Here is a 19,669-nt window from a genome sequence, read left to right as displayed (position 1 = left end):
GACTATGTCCTCTTTGAAGCCAGTATAATAGTGACTTTGTTAGTTTGTTATATTTATCTGTTTTGAGATAGATTTTGAAGCCTTACAGGCCTACTGGTTTCACGCCCAGTGGGTCAGATTTTGCTTAACCAAATCCGGGAGAGACAACTGAAAAATTTTAAATTGCTTAAGTACTGCCTCACTTTGCTCCCTCATGCTCGTTATGCTTCTTCTTCGCCCTTCAAGCATCAAACCAACAAATTGAGGGCCATTTTGCCATTAAATCATAAAAAAATATTCCAATTGTGTGGTCATGATAATACCACATGTACACTCACACATTTATCAATTATGTGAACCCAAATCATGATATTGTTTTATTTTGTTCTACGTCTTATATCTCTTAACTTCTCATGTTCATTATATAAAACCAGGCCTATTTCTTCATACCATCAAAATACACCCAAAAACATCATGTTGGGCCTTGTAAAGCCTATCCCCATGCATTTAATTTTCCTATGGCAAATTTTAATTATCAGATCTACCATAATGGAACTATTGAATCTATAGTATATATTTTACAAATGTGTTTTGGGACAATCATTATGGAAGAAAGGAAATTAAGTCAAATGAAATCAAGAGAGGAGATCGAGCTCAAAAAGGAAAGAAGAATGGCATAAGCATACAATATATATTAGGACAAGAATAATGACAACAAAGCAACAATCAAGAGCATACAAATTAAGGCAACAAATAAAGATGATCACAATATGATAAAGGATTATTTTAGAATTCTATTAGAAAGAAATCTTTCATTTTCCCCCCTATTTAAGTCCTAGAATAAAGGGTTAGAATCAATATTATTATGTCCTACCTAAAATAGTAGCATAATCTTATTATTTAAAAATTGAACTTAATGAAAGAAGGGAGGAGAAAAGTTTGTTCACGTAGTATTGGTAGCCCTCTTTCTTGAGCTCCACTTTCCATCACTTTTTCTTACCATAGGTTCTTATAGAAAACCCAAAAAAAAAATTATCCCCTAACTAGATACCAATCCAAGGTTTACAATAATATACATCTATTATGAACTCTCTCCACGTATATTTATGAAAGAACCTCAAGATCCTTGCTAAATTTTCAAATATCCGAAACCGAAAAATCGTAGTTTTTTTTATGATACCCTAATAAGTCTCTAATTAAAAAAAAATATTTTTTGTATCCCTAACAATTATGATTCAATTAAAAATTTTACACAATGATTGATTTACCCTTAGCTCTCTTTTCAAGAAGCTCACCTATCGGATTGAAAAATTTGTTGGGTTCCCATGAGCTCCAACGTGGCCTAGCAAGTTTCTTAGAGTGCATAAACACTCAATGACAAAAAAAGATAAATGAGAAGTAATTTTGGTGTGCAAATTGTATTTACAATTAATAGGGACCTATCAGAGATATTTTGGAAAAAAAAATGGAGATGTAAAAGGTATTCAAAACATTAGAAAGACAAACAGGTCTTTTGAAAATTTGTTAGGGACCTTGAGACTATTTTCCCTTTAAAAAACTCTAACACATAAGTAATCTTCTTACCATCTTCATCTTCTTTCAAGCTTTTCTTCAAAAAGCTCTCATCTATCATACTCATAAAGTAGTGAAGATATACAGATTGTTGAGAGTGATCAGAAGCTGTGAAGCATAGTGAGCAGCCCTCCAATGCAGTAACGAAGTGTGTGCTCAAATGACTAGTTTAAGCATCGAAGAATGAAGGAAGACTTTAGTATATGTTAGGACTATATGTTGGCCATATTAGGAGATAAACCCTATTCACTTATTCCTTTATTTGTCAACTTTTGCCGAAAGGTTGTACGTGCATGCATGTGATGTTCTGCGTGGGACTGTATGTAGCATGCATGTGATTTTCTGCATGGGCTTGTGTGTAAGACTATCTATATGTCTTCTGAATATGAGAAAGCTACGTATTTAAGCCCAAGTCATATCATTTCTCCACTTTAGATTGAAACATTCCTTTCTCATTCAAGACGACTACTCCCATACTTCATCTTCTTACTTCCATCACAAATCATCTTAGTTGAAAATTCTAAGCAAAGACTGCTTAATTTTTAAGTTTGTTATTGTACCTTAGTAGTTGGAAGGAAGTAGAAAAACTCTTGTTTGGATAGGCGAATTTCATCTTAAGGGTAATGCTTAGCATGCATTATACCCAGGCTCAAAAGAGACCTTTCCCTCTTATTTATTTATAATATATACTATGATTTGCATGACTTGAATGTCTTATTTTAATTGAATATTAAAAACCAAATTTCTAATAGCTAAGACATTCAAAACTATTTAATGTTACATGCACCATCACCTCCTACAATTTATAATCAATCCCTCTCTCAGTATCAGCATTGATATTAGGTCAACGGGATGAATAAAAAATGAAGTTTGATGGTGATGCTGGATCTACTCTTGCATGGCTCCTCATTTCAAATCACGGCTTTAATGGTTTTGGAACTCCTTGGAACTGAGTTTACGCTAGCCTCATGAAATTAAAAACCAAACAAGGCTTTCCTCATTTCCTGGCTTTACTAGTAAATACTGTAATCAAAGATATACTTGCACAAAGTACTAGTAAATAACAAGTCCCACAAAGTACACTAATATTATCATCTGCTAACAAACCATACTAGATTCACTCAAGACAAAAGCATAAATCTCTCAAGTTATTAATGAAATTTCAACTTTTTATTCAACGGCTCCTTTAAATTACAGGAGACTTCCCAGTTCCTTTCGCAAATAGAATCACAATTTTCCTTATTGAAAAATTGTTCAACTTCACGTATCTGTTCCAAAATTACTTAGAAACTAGGAACTTATACAACTTGACAAATCTAATATCTGTTATAAGATGAATTTTCATGAATGACACTAAATATCATTAAATGCACAGAAAAAAAAAATGTATTTTTAATATAGCATAACCAAGATGTTGTGCATTACGTAGAAAAAGACATTAAATGATTCCATGCACCTAATGAAAGACATTTTAGATGTAACATAACCAAGATCTTGTGCATGACTTAACAATAGACACATTATCTTGTGCATGACTAAAACAATTGACACAATTATCTTGTGCATGACTAAAACAATAGACAAAATTTTAGATACAACATAACCATTATCTTGTGCATGACTAAAACAATTGACACATTAAATGATTGAATGCATGGAAAAAAGAAATTCTAAATATAACTTAACAAAGATCTTGTGCATAGCTTAACAATACACATATCATGACTGATGGAAGAGAAACTCATATAAAAAATACCTCAAACTGGAAAAATTACTTCCTTGAAATACAACATCAGCTCTAATTGATGCTAATGGCACTGAAAATCATAATTGAAACCGATTGTCTCCCTCACCAACTTCTACATTTCCACCATACAAACAGTCAAGATTAACAAGATTAAAAAAAAATGCAGAAAAAGAAAAAAAGAAGAATCAATAGCAAGGGTTTAGATGGACACAGGCATAAAGACTTGGTGATGTTTATAAGATTTCAAAAGGGATTATCTCAAGCTACATTGCATCCCTCCAATCTATGCAAGAATTCATACATCTCTCAAAATTAAAAAAATTAATTCAAGAAGAGATCATGAAATAGACAATCATGATCAATAAAAAAACAGAAACTCAAATCTAAAATACCTCAAACTCAAAAAATTACTTCCATGAGATACAACACCATCTCCCATTGATGCTCATGGCAACAGGAATCATAACTGAAACCGATAATCTCCCGCACGGCATTCTTCATTCGCATCCTACAATCAAGCAAAGGGTAAACATTAAAGACAGAACAAATTAATCGATAACGATGGTCTAGATGGGACACACACATAACAATTTGGTGATGGTTATGACGATCTCAAGAAGGATATATCTCGAGCTACATCGCATCCCTCTTCTTTGTCTCCTTCTAGCCATCAACTATACAGTAATTCATACATCTCTCCAACAAACAAGAGCAAATTCAAGAAATACCTCATAAATAAGATACATTATGATCAGTAGAAGAGAAACTCAAATCAACGTCCCTCACTTATGCTAATGGTACTGGAGTCATATATTAAAACAAATCATCTCCCATGCCAACCAAGTTTCTGTAAGCATATATAATAATATTCAAAAATCAACAATTTCTAAATATATAATAGAAATTTGCATATATGTATTAAGAAAAATAAATGCCTGCATTTGCAACAACAAAAGAAATTATATATACTTACATGAAGACCAAGGAATGATAATTGACTGAATTCATAAATACATCATCTTTAATGTAGTAAAATTATTTAAGCTAAACACAACACAATTTTATTTTTGCATTTCTAAAAATTTATTTGTAAAACTATATCATATAAACATGTTTCCTTCAAACAAAATACAAAAATAAATATATTTTTCTAGAAATAAGAATATGAATATGAATATGAAATATTACCAAAACAAACAGGCCTTATGTTTTTAACTGTTGATATGTTTTCCAGAAAAATTACGAAAATATTACATTTTATTGCTTGACAATTGCCACTTTTATTACATATTACTGGATATGAGCAATCAAGCATGCATTCAACCCATGAAAACACTAAAATCATTTGGATTATGATTTAAAAACTTAGCAAACCAATCAAGCATTAATGTTGCACTGTCTTCTGCTCCCCGGCCTCCCAATGAACAGTTCTGTCTCTACTTCAATATCTTCTTCATCGTTTTCATTATTCTCAACAGATTCTCTATTCTCATTTAACTGCAATGAAACCTCTGCCTACAAAAAACATAACTTCGCTGTAATTCAGACTGACATTTTTGTTTGCAAGAGATAAACATTATACGTATATATACCTTATGGCGCAATACCAAGTTTTCTTCAGTGAGAGTCTTTTCCTGATTATATCATCAAAGTAATTCAGAAAATGAAAGTTTTGTAAATTAATGACTACAAAAGATTCTCAGATCTAACCCTTTCTTTCAGTTCCGCAATTTGTTCAGCTAGCATGTGTTGCTTCATTAGAAGGAATAACAAGTGGGTTTATCGAGTTCTGAGAGAATAAATGAAGTGCATAATGCTCTATGTTTTCACGGGTACCTTTTTCCCTCTTATGTTTCTCAGGCTCTTCTCCAGTTGAGACTCTATTTCATGTAATTCAAACATTGAGCATGATCCCAAACTCTCACCCAAGAGCTTCCTGTTGGATCTCCAAACATATAATAATTATTATTTGATCGAATAGAAAATTACTGAATTGAAAAGGTTGAGAAACTTCACCTTTTGTAGCCTTCAAGAAGCTCAATCTTCTTTGCCATGGCTGCAACTTCAAGCTTCAATTGCTGCTGATAGAGCAATTCAAATCTTACTGTCTTTTATCATGATAATATACATAGACACACGCTAGACTAGTCATTTATATATTTTTATCATACTTCATTGTCATAAGCTGACTAATTTCACAATGCAAAAAAGTTTCTGCTGAACTTTCAAGCATGATGGAGAACTTTTAAGATGAAGCCCTGGGTTTCTCTATATATGTGAGTTTTAATATAATGTAAAAGATAAAAAGATGATTTTGGGGGGGTTATATTGAAGATTTTGAAAGTATATGAATTGAAATTAACAAAAGGATGAAGTACAGGTTGATATTGAATATTTTGGAAATATAGAGATAAAAATGATTAGGACTAAAAATAACTTTACACAGTACATGTATCCCTGTTCACATGAAACTAGGATGAATTATTAAACGCTAATAACTCTCAAGGAGACATGATATGCTTATGCGGTTTTTTTGGAATTTTGACAAGAGGAACAGACAGCTCGAAGGCCATGCTAAACCGTCAGAGGCGTGCACAAGCCTTGGTGGAGCAAGTGGGGGCGGGGCCTGTGCACACATGGGCGCTGGGACCATCCGCGCACAACCACGTACCACTCACATCTTCCAGAAATGTGCCCTCAGCCGAGAATCAAACTCTCACCACTCGGTGAAAAGCTCTATCAGAGACCCGTATACCAATAGACCATTTGGTCGTTAGCGGTTTTTGGAACTTTAGATTGAGTTCTATTTTCCTTGAAAACCAGCACCAATGATATATATATACATATCTACAAAGAAGAGCATGCATGTGAATTTAAAACTTCGGCTATCAGTTTCCAAAGAATAAAAGCAAATAGGTCAATAACAATGGAGGAACAGAAGAAACACAAAAAATGCTTAACCTGTGCATTTTGTTCAGGCATTCTCTTTTCAATGTTTGTGTTCTTTGAATGCACCATGTATCGGTTAATTGTCTCCTGCATGCTGAAGAAAAACCCACAAAATAAATAAGCAAACACAGTTTGTTGCAATTTGTTGCAATGATTATGAGCCTAACAAGCTCACATGCATAATGTTCAAATGCCAAAAACTCCCATGCCAAGTAAAAATTACACCAATTAGCTTTTTCAATGTTTGTAAGAATAAAATTATTAACCAGTAAAGTCATAAGTTTGTTCAGGACATCAAAAGGTCAAAAAATGGTTTCTGAGCTATTGTTTCACAAGCTCATCTCCATTTCAGCAACTCAGATATGTTTATCCTCAATGCATCATGCATCTAACATTTAACAATGTTTTTTTTTCTCTATTCTGGTTTAAAAAAGTTGGCTATACTTGAAAGTGAAAATAACTATTCATTCGCATGCATAAATAAACTCTAGAACCAGATCCAGATTTATCCGGCGTAGGTTGACATAATAACGAGGATTATTTTTTATTCATTTGCTTGTTATAATTATTATTCAATTAGCACCAGCTACTTTCTTGGAGTATGTACTCTCCTAAAGTAAACATATATTATATTATGAAGTAGGTCAGAGATGTTTAAAACAAAAATAAAAATAACAACATGGAATGAATAAATTCTCTCTTGAAACATTTGCAAATGTATAGCTGAGAAGCTACGATAATCTTTTATCGAAGTTTGGTTACTTTGTTAAATTAGTATTATTTAATAGTATGGTTATTTAAGTGATTGTCTTTTATTGGTTGTTTATCTTAATTTGGTTTAAAGGGATAATAATAGTAACCTTAATTCTCATGTTTGTTTTATAGGAGTGTTGACACCTTTAGTTTTTATTTTGTGAAGATTATTTCTGAGTTTGGAGTTCTACCAAAAAAAATTCTTTATTCCTGCATTTGACATGTTTAATTTGGTTTGTTTAATTTGTTTGCAACAAGAATTGTTTTAAAAAAAAATTAAATTTAAATAAAAAAAAACTAACATATATCAAGGGGATCTATTAGAGTCAATTGTAGTCCCATGTTAGTTAATTTGATAAATAACTCTAAGCCTATGTCTCTCACCCCACTTGCTTGAGTATTTAGATTGAATTGAGCCTAGATAATATGTTTAGTTTGCAGTTAATATAGTACCATGAGTCAAGTTGTAAATAATAAATAAATCAAAAGAGATCTTGGCAGCTATAGTATTGTAGCATCAATGATGTTGAAGCGGTGACAACAATTTTTTTTCCATTTAGCATAAGGAAAATTGGACACCTAGAACATCACTACTTTAGCGGGACGAGTGTAGCATTCGGAATCTTTAGCAAGTTGTCTAAACTCTCCTCACTATTTAATACTAGTTTCACTGTTTCATCTTTGATCTTATTTTGATTTAACTCATTCAAGCATTAGAGAGTCTACACCTATAAGTACAAACGGTGGTTCACATTATTATGGAATCATGGATCATATATTAAAGGGCACATACATTATAATTAATTTATTTGATGCATAATTGTTCTGGCTTTACAAGTTTTATACTAATTTTGCTACAATGGTTTGATAATTTCCACAATCACAAATTTTACTTTTTATAGGTCTAGAGATTCTTTCACAAAATAATCTAGGTTCACACACACTTCAGTATGTCCATCAAATACTTTTATTATGATTTGGTGGAGAATATCTATCTACAACATTCACTCATTTTTTGGCATATGACTCTTCATCAAACCTCTTGCCACTTTACTCCTAAACAAAATGGGATGTAGCATAAAAACATCATCAAATTTTAGAAATTGCTATATAGCTATTGTAATTTGCAAATATACCATCTGCATTTTAGGTGAATTGGTGCTAAATATTGTATATCTTGTTAGTTGTGTTCCTTCTCTTACTTATGGCCTTTATCCTTGTCTTGTATTGTATCATTTTCCACATGATTATTCCTCTTTGAGAGGTTTTTAATTATATTTGCTAATGTAGAAAATTATCTATTAACTCACGCATGTGTATTTTTCTTGTGTATGGAATTGATCAAAATGGATATTTGTTTTTCTGTCCAAATATAAATTGATTATTATACACTGCTCAACATGTAGATTTTTCAAAAACAATTACATTATTTTCTTTGTCTAGTAACTCTTCTCCTTTATCTAATAATTCCACTTATTCTCAATATCATGGTGTAGTCATCATTGATCAATTATTGAATTACAAAGCAGTTATGACTAATTTAGTTCTAAACTAGAATACTCATTAGTGTTCTTCAATTACAAATGTTTTCACTCCCATCTTAAAGCCACCAAGACAAGGTACTTAAGGAGGTTTATCATCTCTTTCTACATCTTCTGACCATACTCCGCTTGTTCCTTATCCTATATGTATCCAACCACCTTCTGCTGGTTGATTTGTATGTAGGTATACTTTATTAACTAAGTTGTCAATCATTTATTCATCTGAATATTGCTCATTTTTATCTTTCATACACTTTTCTAATAAGCTTTTATCCATCAAAGAAGCGTTTTCTCTTCCCCTTTGATAGAAAATTATCCATAAAAACTTAATACTTCACGCAAAAGTCATATATGAAATTTTGTTCCATTACCCATTGGTAAAAATACCATTGATTGTAAGTGGATATATAAGATCAACATAAAGGCAAACATGTCCCTTCAATACTGTAAAACACATCTAAAAGGCGTTTTCTCAAGAGTATGGTATTAATTATGATTAGACATTTGTTTCTATAACAAAAATAACATCCACATGTGTTTTGCTTACCATTATCTCTTCTAATCAATCATATTTTTAATTAGATGGATGCCAAAAATGCTTTCCTAAATGGAGATTTATATAGAGAGGTATATGTGTATCCTCCTTCATATTTACCTCATGTTGAAGGGTAGGTATCTCGACTTTGTTAATGGCTTTATGATTTTAAACAAGTACCTCATGCTTGGTTTAAAAAGTTTAATTCAACATTATTCATTTTAGATTTTTAATTCTCCTTCTGATTCTACCACTTCTCGTGGAAAAAAAAAATCTACTAATATATGTACATGACATGATTACTACGAAAGATGACTCTTAAGGTATTTTTTTTCTTTAAGTATCATCATGCTAAAGTTGACTCCCAAGGTATCCCTTAAGTATCATCATGCTAAGTTCAAAAAAAAAAAAAAACTTGTGTTCTTTACATTACTTTTTTTAGTATTGAAATAGCTCAATCACCTCATGTCATGTTTTGTCTTAAATGAAATATATATTGGATATTGTTGACAAAGTTGGTCGTACAAATGAAAAGTTAATTACTTGTCTTTTTAGGACAATGTTAAGCTTTCTCCACTCGATGGTGAACTTTTTATTGGTCACACTAAATGTCGAAAAGTTATCAGCTCTTTTGTATAACATACAACTATTCTACTTTTGATATATAATTTGCTATAAATGTAAATAATAAGTTCGACTCCACTTCATGCACTAGTCATTACTATGCTACCAATTAAATTTTTCAATACTTGTGAATCATATATTCTTATGAATTATTGTTTCTTTCATCTTTATATTTGGTCTAACATAAACTTTTTGATGTCAAATGGGTGAGAAATATCACATATTGTCATTTTACTTTACTTACTATTTTTATTTATGGGATACTTTGATATCTTAGAAGAGCAAGAATAATATGTTAATACTAGTCTTCTGTTGAGATCAGGTATCATTCTATATCATCTACCACAACTAGGAATATTTGCTTTTGATGGCCTTAAATTTTTTGTGTCTTCCCTAATCTAAGTCTACAATCCTTTTTGTAATAATAAAATTGTTATAATCATTACACATAACTCAATTTTCACTAGCAGACTAAATAAGCTGGAGCTGATTGTCAGTATATTTACTAACATTCCAAGCATGGTACTATCGCTCTCACCTGTATTTGGACTTTTCAACAAATGATAAGTTCACAAAAACCCACACTTGGGTTCATTCAAGATTTTTTTAAGGCAAACTTCTCATATTCACCACATCAATAATTTGAGGAAAGTTGTTAAAGTAGTCTTAATAACTAGTTAAGTTATTTATGTATCTGTCTTTTATTAAGTGTTTATCCCAATTTAATTTAAAAGAGTGATAATATCTTTTAGCAGTATGTTAGTAACCATAATTTTCTTTTTTCTTTTTATGAGAGCATAGAAATCTTTAGATTGTATTTTGAACAAAACTAATTTTAATTTTGGAGGTCTATGAACAAATTTTTTGGTTCCCATCTTCTGTGATTAGCTTGGTTTTGTTTGTGTCTAGCACATATAATATCATTAAAGAAGATGAAAAACAACTCTAAGAAAATCCTTCATATGGATGAAAAAGATCATTATTGCAAGTTCAAACATGCATGATATAATCATTGAACATCACTCTACTATATTTTTGTATTCATAACTATACTTATTGAACTTTTAAGATGAAGGCCATTCTTTTTGAAAAAGTTTCATTTTAGGATGGAGATAGGTATTAAGAAGCTTAAACATCATCTAATTCACCAAATGATGAAAGAGAAAAATGAAGGATGAAAATATGACGGAATATCTACATAAACCAAGCAAAATTATCTTTTAGACTTACGGTGTTAGTAAACCTCATAAAAGACATGTAGAAAATGATGAAGAAACCATTCGACACTTCATCAACAAGTACATAACAAGTTATTTAAATTTATTTCACTACTTCTTAAGTATTAAAATACATTAAAAAATTTGTTTCTTTTGTCAAAAAAATTTAAAAACATAGAGAATATATTAATGATATCTGTTATAATGGCAAAGGATTTATAACCCACTGCCATTGGTGTGGGAATTTAAAAGTTTCAAGTTTAATTCCCGCGTAATGCAATAGTGGTAACAGATCCCCAGTTACGGTTTTGAGCCTGTAGCCCGAATCCGGTGTCATCGGGTGATGGCACACAGGTTGGAAGATCAAATTCTCAGTCTGTGTATACCTCTAATTGAATATATGCTTGTCACATATGGTAAAAAAAATAAAATACATATATTATGACTATTCCAACATTAATAGCATATGAAAATCGTATGGAAGAGGAGAAATGAAGATCTTGATGCAACCTTCTAGAAGAATGATGAGAAGTAAGGTCGCTTAACTCTTCTAAACTCTATTCGTTCAACTATTCATGTTTATTGGATGTCTGTATTTAAACTTCCAGACTGGGTGATTAAAGACATAGACAGGATTTGTAGGGACTTTCTTTGGAAAGGTCCTGATTTTGGACCAAAAGGTTTCAGACTGATTGCCTGGAAAAATATTTGTAGATCCCGGAACATGGGTGGTTGGGGAATACTCAATCTACAGGATTTCAGTTGTGCTCTCCTTGGAAAATGGTGATGGAAAATTAATTCTAACCCTAAAAGTTGTTGAGCCAAAATTATTAAAGTTAACTACTTTACCAGAAACTCTGCTAGCCCTCTTTTTCAGCCATCTCCAAGAAATAAATCCTTTTTCTAGGCAGGGGTACTTTCTTTCCTACACTCTTTCCTCTCCTGCCTTTCAAAACCAAAAAACACCTATTTTTCGTTTGATAGATGGTGTTCAGGGAAAAGACTGAAAGACCAGTGGCCTTTTTTGTTAAATGACTGTATTTCTCCTTCGATCACAGTTCGCCAGTTTTTTTAACAAATCAACTCCCCTTAAAATCTCCTCATTAACTACTCTACTGAAGAGTTATCTCCTCTTTTGGAAGTGATCCCTGATTGTTCCAGTGATCAAGAAGACTTTTACACTTGGCCTCTAAATAAAAGGGAACATTCTCAGTAAAATCCTTTTACAAGTTTCTTATCGATGGAGGTACTCGCTGTCCACTTTATAAGCAATTCAGGAAAATAAGTTGCCCAAGTAAAATCACCTTATTCTGCTGGCTTGCTAGGGTAGATAAAATTCTAACCCTTTCAAATCTCTTTAAAAAAGAGTGTAACTCACTAAATGCCACTGATACATGTGTACTTTACCATAGGGCCTCTGATACTGTTAATCATCTTTTCATCGATTGCTTATATTCAACACGTATATGGTCCTTCTTTACACATTTATTGGAAATACATTCCACTCCCTCTTCCATATCGATGATTTGGACTACTTGGATTACTTCCTTCCAACCTCAATGTCAACCCCTTTGGGATCTTTGCATTAGAGCCATTTTGTGGAACATTTGGCTTGAGCATAACAATCGCATATTTCAATTTACAGCTTTGCCTTCTCACTCTTTAATGATTAAAATTGCTAATATGCTACTTTCATGGTTTTCAGTGGCTGCAGATAATCATCAGTAGACTCTTGCAGAGGCTACTCAGAAGATAAAACGCTCAATCAACTTCATCAGCGCTAGGGTTTCAAACAATTCCGGCAAACTCGAATCTAATCCAGCTCTGGAGTAGAGCTTTCTTCTCACAGCTTTGTAGACTTGTGTCCCCTGCTGGTGGCTTTCGTCTACAGAGTTGCTATCTTCTATTTACAGTCTTTTCCTAGTTTTCTTTCAGTTGTACTCGTGCCTCAGCTCTGGTGAGAGCATCTACCTTTCTTTGTTTTTCTGCTCTGTACTACTCTTTGTTGTTCCCTTTTCAATAAATTTGTGGTTTATCCATTTTTATCCAAAAAAAAAATTGCATTTAACATTAAGGACAAACGGGCATCATATACGCCCTAATTTCTTGTTTGTATGTACTAGGCAAGATCTATTTTGAAGTTGCCAAAGAACTGTTGATTTGTGTCGAGTGAACTTGAAATTTGAGCATATTTATTAAAAAAAGAATCAAGAAATGAAGTTAGGTAAGCTCTACCCTAATGATTGGTTAAGAGTATAGATGGCATATGAAGCAACAAAAAGTTACATTGTTCTCAGCGTTATCATAATATATACCAAGTAACAAGGAACTTCATTCATGGTATGTACTTTGAAGAATCTTGATGTAGGATACGTTAGGCGATCAGACCTAAAGTTTCTAAACAATTGCACCTAAAGAATCGAAATATTCAAAGTTTAAAAATATAAATAAAAGCAATCACACTTCAAAATATAACAGTAAGATAAAAATAAAATAAAAGTAATTAAAAAAATATTGATTTTCTTCCAAAACAATTTATCTATCTTTTATCGAAATTTGATAACTTCCAAAGAAGTATCTTTTTATCAAAATTTGATAACTTATCAAAGTAAAGTTTGCATAGGAAAAATTTATTTAAACTAAAGCATGTTTAGGCTTTTACACTTATTAATAAAATTAAATTTTAACAAAATTGAAAACAAACCTATAAGAGTTGATCTAGTTATGCATGCTAAAAACTGAAATTCTCAAACTACCGCTAACATCTAAACAAGTAATCTTAATTCTTACACAACTTTTAATCCTAAACTATCCCAAGCAATGATTACGGCCCATGTTTAGAATTAAATCTCTACAAAAGATTTTAGAGAGAAAAACTAGCTATTCTATTATGACAAAGAAGTCTTCTAAATGTAGTTGTGCAAAGCATATCAAATCAAGCACTATTTTATTAGAGAAAGCAGTTGAGGATGAACAGATCTAAATTAAATATGGGTGTTAAAATCAGGTGTAACATCTTTCATAAAATCTTATAAAGGAGAAGATTACTGTTGAAATAATGCCTAGTCCTTTATTGTTAATTTGATCATTTATGAACCAAAAGGTTCCTAACCCAATGGCATTGACTCCACTATGAAAAATATGATATGAAATTTTAAGTATTTCGAGTTTAAATCCCAATGCAAGTATGTGGTAGTAACAAATCTCTAGTGTGGATACAAGCTTATGGCTCAAAATTTTGCATCACTAGGTAAAAGCACATGGCCCTTGTCTACACCCTTAACTAACAAAGCTCATTGCATTTGTAAATAAAAAAAAAAAAATCATATTGATCATCAATGATTTATTTGTTAGGTTGTGATAACCATCTTATGTGCGTGTTAAATTTTTATATATGACATTAATGTGAGCAGTCCTCTTATCACTTGTGCACTAAACATGCGTGATTTTTAGTGTATGTTAGAGCTGCATGCAATGGATAAAAACAGAAAAAAGGGGGACAATGAACACCATTTATCTAATTCTTCTACTTTTGACACAAAATTCTTGCTTTCACTTTGAAACATTAGCAAAGCAAATCAAGTAATACTTAGAAACTCCACTTCGATTCACTTTTTGCAAGTAGGATAGAAATGAAAATCTTTCGTCACGGCACATCCTATATATACTTATTCTGTCACTGAGCTTTTGGGGCTTAGATATCATAAGTCTGAACTGCTTTGTATACCTTATCAACATGAAGCTCATACTCAGTGTTACAGTTCATCAGCTGTGGTTTTTAAGTCCGGGCTATCAAAATGATACTTTTTCATTCATTTCTCATCTATGTCAACTCTTGGGACCATTATTATTCTCCACATGCCATCTGTTTGTCCTCATCCATTATTGAATGGAGCAAAAAAATTCACAGCTACTAAACTCTTCATAAAGTTCACTTAGTCCTAAATATTAACTGAAATTAGTCTTAGTTGGATTAGATCTAACATGGTATGCTAAATATGAACTAAACAATAGGTACAAATCACAGTTTTGCTTAAGAGAAAGCAATGAACCATGGCCTTTTTATTTTTATTTTTATTTTATTATATTTTCTTTTTTCTCATGTGGAAAGCGATTTTTAGGTCATAGGTCACCTAATAAATGCTTTGTTGGTGGTCAATTCCCAATTGGTGAAAGCAAAGAATAATTTTTCACACTGCAGTATGTGAAACCATCAATATGGTTTTAAATTGATTAAATCAAATTTGGAGGATCTTCCTCTTATTTATTTTGCCTTTCAGACAAATGCCTTATTAAATCTCAAGTATATCATAATGTCCTAAAAATGCCACACTATACTCATAAATAATTTTTTGAGTTATTTATGAAAACCTAATTCCATCCCTTAAATATTTTAATAATTAATTATTAATTAATATATTTTGGAAATTTAAAAATACAGTCATTAACTCATAATTTTTAATAATTATAAAAATAAATGGTGAATATTGACAACCATTCATAAAATAGTTGATAGTACAAAATGTATCATATTAATTTTGTAATTTTTTGTATGGTAATTGTGTGAATTAAGTAGGGAACAACACACAAAATTTTAGTGTTATCCATTAAACATTAAACATATATAAGCTAGTAGTTGTAACTCAACCACTTACGTTACTGTAATACTTGAAATATTTTCATTTACGACTCAAACCAACAACTAAAACCAACTCAAAGTGTGTCTTAATCATTGTCCTTATTAAGAGCTAAACCCCTAACATCCATTAAATATAATATTATTCCATGCAAAAAAAAAAACCCTAAAAAGCTTTTCTTAATTTAATTAAATGTGGCCTCTCAATAACCACTTCTACCTTGGTAGTTGTGCCTGTGTAGGAGAGTTCATCACACGGTTAAGTGCATTAATTGGGATAAGAAAGAATCAACTCTACTGGAAATCATGCTCCTTATAATGTTAGAACATAAAAATGAATCAATGAATATTACATTGTATCACAGCAAATAATGGAAGAACTTGAGATGCAATCATGAGTTCAGGAATTCTCAAACTTTGAACATAAACTCTATTGTTGAAGAACAACTATATTCAATATTCATCTCTGTCTAAAGTCTAAACTAGTGACAACCCTTTGACAGAATTTTACCAAATGAAAAGAGAAGAACAAAAATAACTTCAAGGCCTAAAAATGAAACAAAAAACAATGCTATTTTGATGCAAGCAAATACTTTAGAAGTACCAATGGAACAGTAAGGCTTGCTTCCTTCTATACACGCCACCCTAGAAGCAATTCAATCGAGTGTTTTTCACTGATGTCAGTACTTTGTTTGTGAAAACTCATCAGAAGTCACATGCATGGGAAATTGTTCGTTCTCAAGGTCTAACAGCGTCATTTTTGTATATATCTTTTTTTTTGAAAAAAAAAAAATAGAATACCTATAAAATTTCTGCAAATGGTACTGTACTATTGCTTACTTTTTAAGACATGTTTAGGGTTTTTCTCTTGGTTTTTTAACCTTCTGCCCCAAAAAGGATAGATTTCAAATTAACTAGATGGCTAGATCAAATTCAAGGCCAGAAACACTCAAAATTTCTTCAAAACTAAAAAAATTAAAAAGAAGAGAAAAACAAGATCTTTGAAAAAAAACATGAATGAATTATATTATGAGAAACAAAGAATTAAACAAAAGAAATGAATTAAAGAAAGAAGGAAGATCACCTGGAGCTAGCAAACTCATAGAGCTTGCCACGCGGAGAGAAGACGATGAGAGCAACCTCAGCATCACAAAGTACTGAAAGCTCAAAGGCCTTCTTCAGAAGTCCATTTCGGCGTTTAGAGAAGGTCACCTGCCTACTTGTAGCATTCTCAATCCTCCTCATCTCCGTCTTTCCTCTTCCCATCTACAACCCACCCCCAAAAACACCATCAAAACATCAACCACAAAGATCTCAGCGTTTCAAAATTCTTAAACTAATAAGAACAACAAGAACAACAACAAGAATATCAAGATCAAGAAGAAGAAAAGCATACATTGAATATGACCAATAATAGCAAGAGAAGGTGAGAAGGAGAGATTAAGAAAGAGATAGAAAGAGGAAACAAAAGAGAAGCATCTATTTATTGTTGGAAAAAACCACACTTTGATGAAAAAAAAGGAGGAAAAAATCTTCATTTTTTTGAGAGAATGGGGGGACCATTTCCATCACATCAAACCTCCATTTAAAGTATATATATATATAATATACCCACAAATAAACCTTTTTTTTCATATATATCCTCATAAAATCCAATATTATCAATTTTATATATTTTAACCAAAAAAGTCATGAAGTGACAAGTTGTCAGATATTTGTTTACTTTTAATTCAAAACCCCATGCTGGTTTATTAAAACAATCGAATTATATACCTCTCTCTTTTTTAATTAAAAATGTATAGTATATTGTTATTTATTTATTTATTTGAAATATCATGCGAAGCTTAAGTTTTAAGTTTCCTTATTAATATGATCTTTTGAACTATCATTATTTAGAAATAGAATTATATTTTGATAAGTGGAGTCATTATTTCTGTACATTTAATATAGATATACACACCCCATTCCCCCAGCGGAGTGGTCTTGGAGGTGGAAATTTTAAACAAGTGGTTTGTGATAACCAGCTCTATATTATGGATCAACGACAAAAACATATACCAATATATATGTGTGTGTGTGTGTGAGGAATGAGAATTGCTGCTCTGAAAATATTTGTAGATAATAGACATTTGTAGATACAATATCTATGAAACAGTACTGTAATTATAAATAGTATAAAGTGGGTGAATAGTATTGTTATGGATAATTACACACTAAAAAGTGGGATGATGTAATAGTAATGTAACAAAATCTCACCCATTAAACTTCATATGAGGACGTCCATGGATGACAAATCATATATATATATATATATATATATATATATAATTCAAACGCCAATGATCTTTTGATTTATTGGCAACATGTCTCTTGGGTAAAGTGAATATGTCATATATAAGAGATGAGTTTGAACCTCTATTCACGTAAGGTGAGGCCATAAGTTTATTGAGGTATTAATTCCATACCTATGCACAGTGCTGACATATCTTATTCACTTTGTCATAATATATGTATATAAATCATTTAAAAGCAGTTAGGACACTTTGTCATAATATATGTATATAAATCATTTAAAAGCAGTTAGGAACATGCATAGACATGGAGTTAATACCTCAACACAATTGTATCCTTATTTTGAGTGAGATTTAGAGTTCAATCCAAGTTTTTCCCCCAAAAGAAAATCCTACACAAGGGATTTGGTATCAAAAAGACAAGAGACTGTTGGTTAAAACATATATTATACTCCCTTCGATCCTTTTTTTACTTGTTCCATTTTAGAAGATTTCTCCGATTCTTTTTATTTATTTATTTAAAAAATTTGTGAAGTATTAAATATTTTTTTTTTCAAATTTACTCTTTTTAATATACTTCTACAATTTCCAATAATTTATATTCAACTATGAATTATACTAAATCATATTTTACATAAAAAAATAATCTTGGAAAGTTAATATAAATTTTTATAAATTTGAAATTACCAACTAATTTTAATCGTCTTTTTTTTAATAAATATGAATTAGTTAAAATGCAATAGTAAAAAAAAACTAGAATGAGTATTTATATATATATATATATATATATATATATATAATTTAAAACATCTATGTGGAGATAAAATAAAAGCTCTTTTTTATATAAAAAAAAAATTTTAGCCATTTAATTTCAGATTTTTCCAATGGTATATATTATAATAATTAAATAAAACTAAGATGAAATGGGTCCCTAATGGGCTGAAAACGGACGGGCTTGACGGATTGAAAACATTTAAAAGCTCCCCGTCCGAGATCGAAGAGAGAGAGAGCGCGCGCCCCCGAGGAAGGGATGTCCGTACAATAGCATACGAGGAGCGAGCCGACCAGACGTACGGTATCACGTGGTGAGAGTGCCTCGAGATCCGCAACACCACTTCACAAACGCCACGTCTGCACGTGCCGGTCTCTCGGCCACCGCGAGAACTTGTGCTTTTCTTGTAATTTCTATATTTTTGGGACCACTTCTTTAGCCCACCTTTAAATGTTGCTCTATTTATGGGTTTGGTTATTTATTTATTTATTTATTTAAATTGCTAATTATTAAAACTTGGGGAAATTACTGTTTACTTTTAAAAAATTTTAAATATTCTCAAACAGTCCCTGTAATCTAGAAATTTCTCTCCCAAGCCGGGAGTGAGGGATGAGTCTCCTCCGGGATCTCTGGAGAGCGCCGGACGAGGTGGCTGACGAGGGTAATCCGATCATTAGTCCCAGGGGAGGTCTGAAGTAGCCGGGAGTTTCGTTCGCCCCCTCTTCGTCTTCAGTGGAGAAAGCGTCGGGGATGTCGGCTTTGAAGGGTAAGAAGCGGGAGGAGATGTCTGACATTTCGAGTGGAGGGATGAAGCTGCGGGTAGGGGCCAAGCGACCTCGTTCGTCGAAAGAGGCCACCTGTGGCCATTGCTTTCGCACTTCTCATTCCACGGCGGAGTGTCGACACCAGGTGGTGTGTCTCCGGTGTTCGGGAGTGGGGCACTTGGCGGCGAGGTGCAAGATGGTGAAGCGGAGTCCGCCGCGTAAGAGATTGCATGTTCGTTCGAAAGAGGATGGGGAGTGACCTTCTAGAGCTGATAGAGACGGTCTCCTA

General features: G+C 32.1%; 1 protein-coding gene across 2 annotated transcripts; it reads right to left on the bottom strand.

Moving 5' to 3' along the window:
* Window positions 1–4,490: 4,490 nt before the first annotated feature.
* LOC120271477 (MADS-box protein SOC1-like) lies at window positions 4,491–17,056 on the bottom strand. 2 transcript variants are annotated; one of them, XM_039278158.1, is made up of 8 exons: window positions 16,950–17,056; window positions 16,638–16,819; window positions 6,260–6,341; window positions 5,315–5,379; window positions 5,135–5,234; window positions 5,009–5,050; window positions 4,891–4,932; window positions 4,491–4,813 (listed from the first exon to the last, which is right to left on the bottom strand). In XM_039278158.1, the coding sequence occupies exons 2-8, from the start codon at window positions 16,817–16,819 to the stop codon at window positions 4,676–4,678; spliced, it is 651 nt and encodes a 216-aa protein (XP_039134092.1). In that variant the 5' UTR covers window positions 16,950–17,056; the 3' UTR covers window positions 4,491–4,675. The 2 variants fall into 2 exon arrangements, with proteins under 2 accessions (XP_039134092.1, XP_039134093.1); XM_039278159.1 differs by having other exon boundaries at window positions 5,315–5,376.
* Between the last annotated feature and the right edge of the window lie 2,613 nt (window positions 17,057–19,669).

The sequence above is a fragment of the Dioscorea cayenensis genome, chromosome 11 (assembly GCF_009730915.1).
Source record: "Dioscorea cayenensis subsp. rotundata cultivar TDr96_F1 chromosome 11, TDr96_F1_v2_PseudoChromosome.rev07_lg8_w22 25.fasta, whole genome shotgun sequence".
In the NCBI taxonomy this organism is placed as follows: domain Eukaryota; kingdom Viridiplantae; phylum Streptophyta; class Magnoliopsida; order Dioscoreales; family Dioscoreaceae; genus Dioscorea; species Dioscorea cayenensis.
Note: the sequence above shows the minus strand (reverse complement) of the source record. Positions and strands in the feature narration are given on the sequence as shown.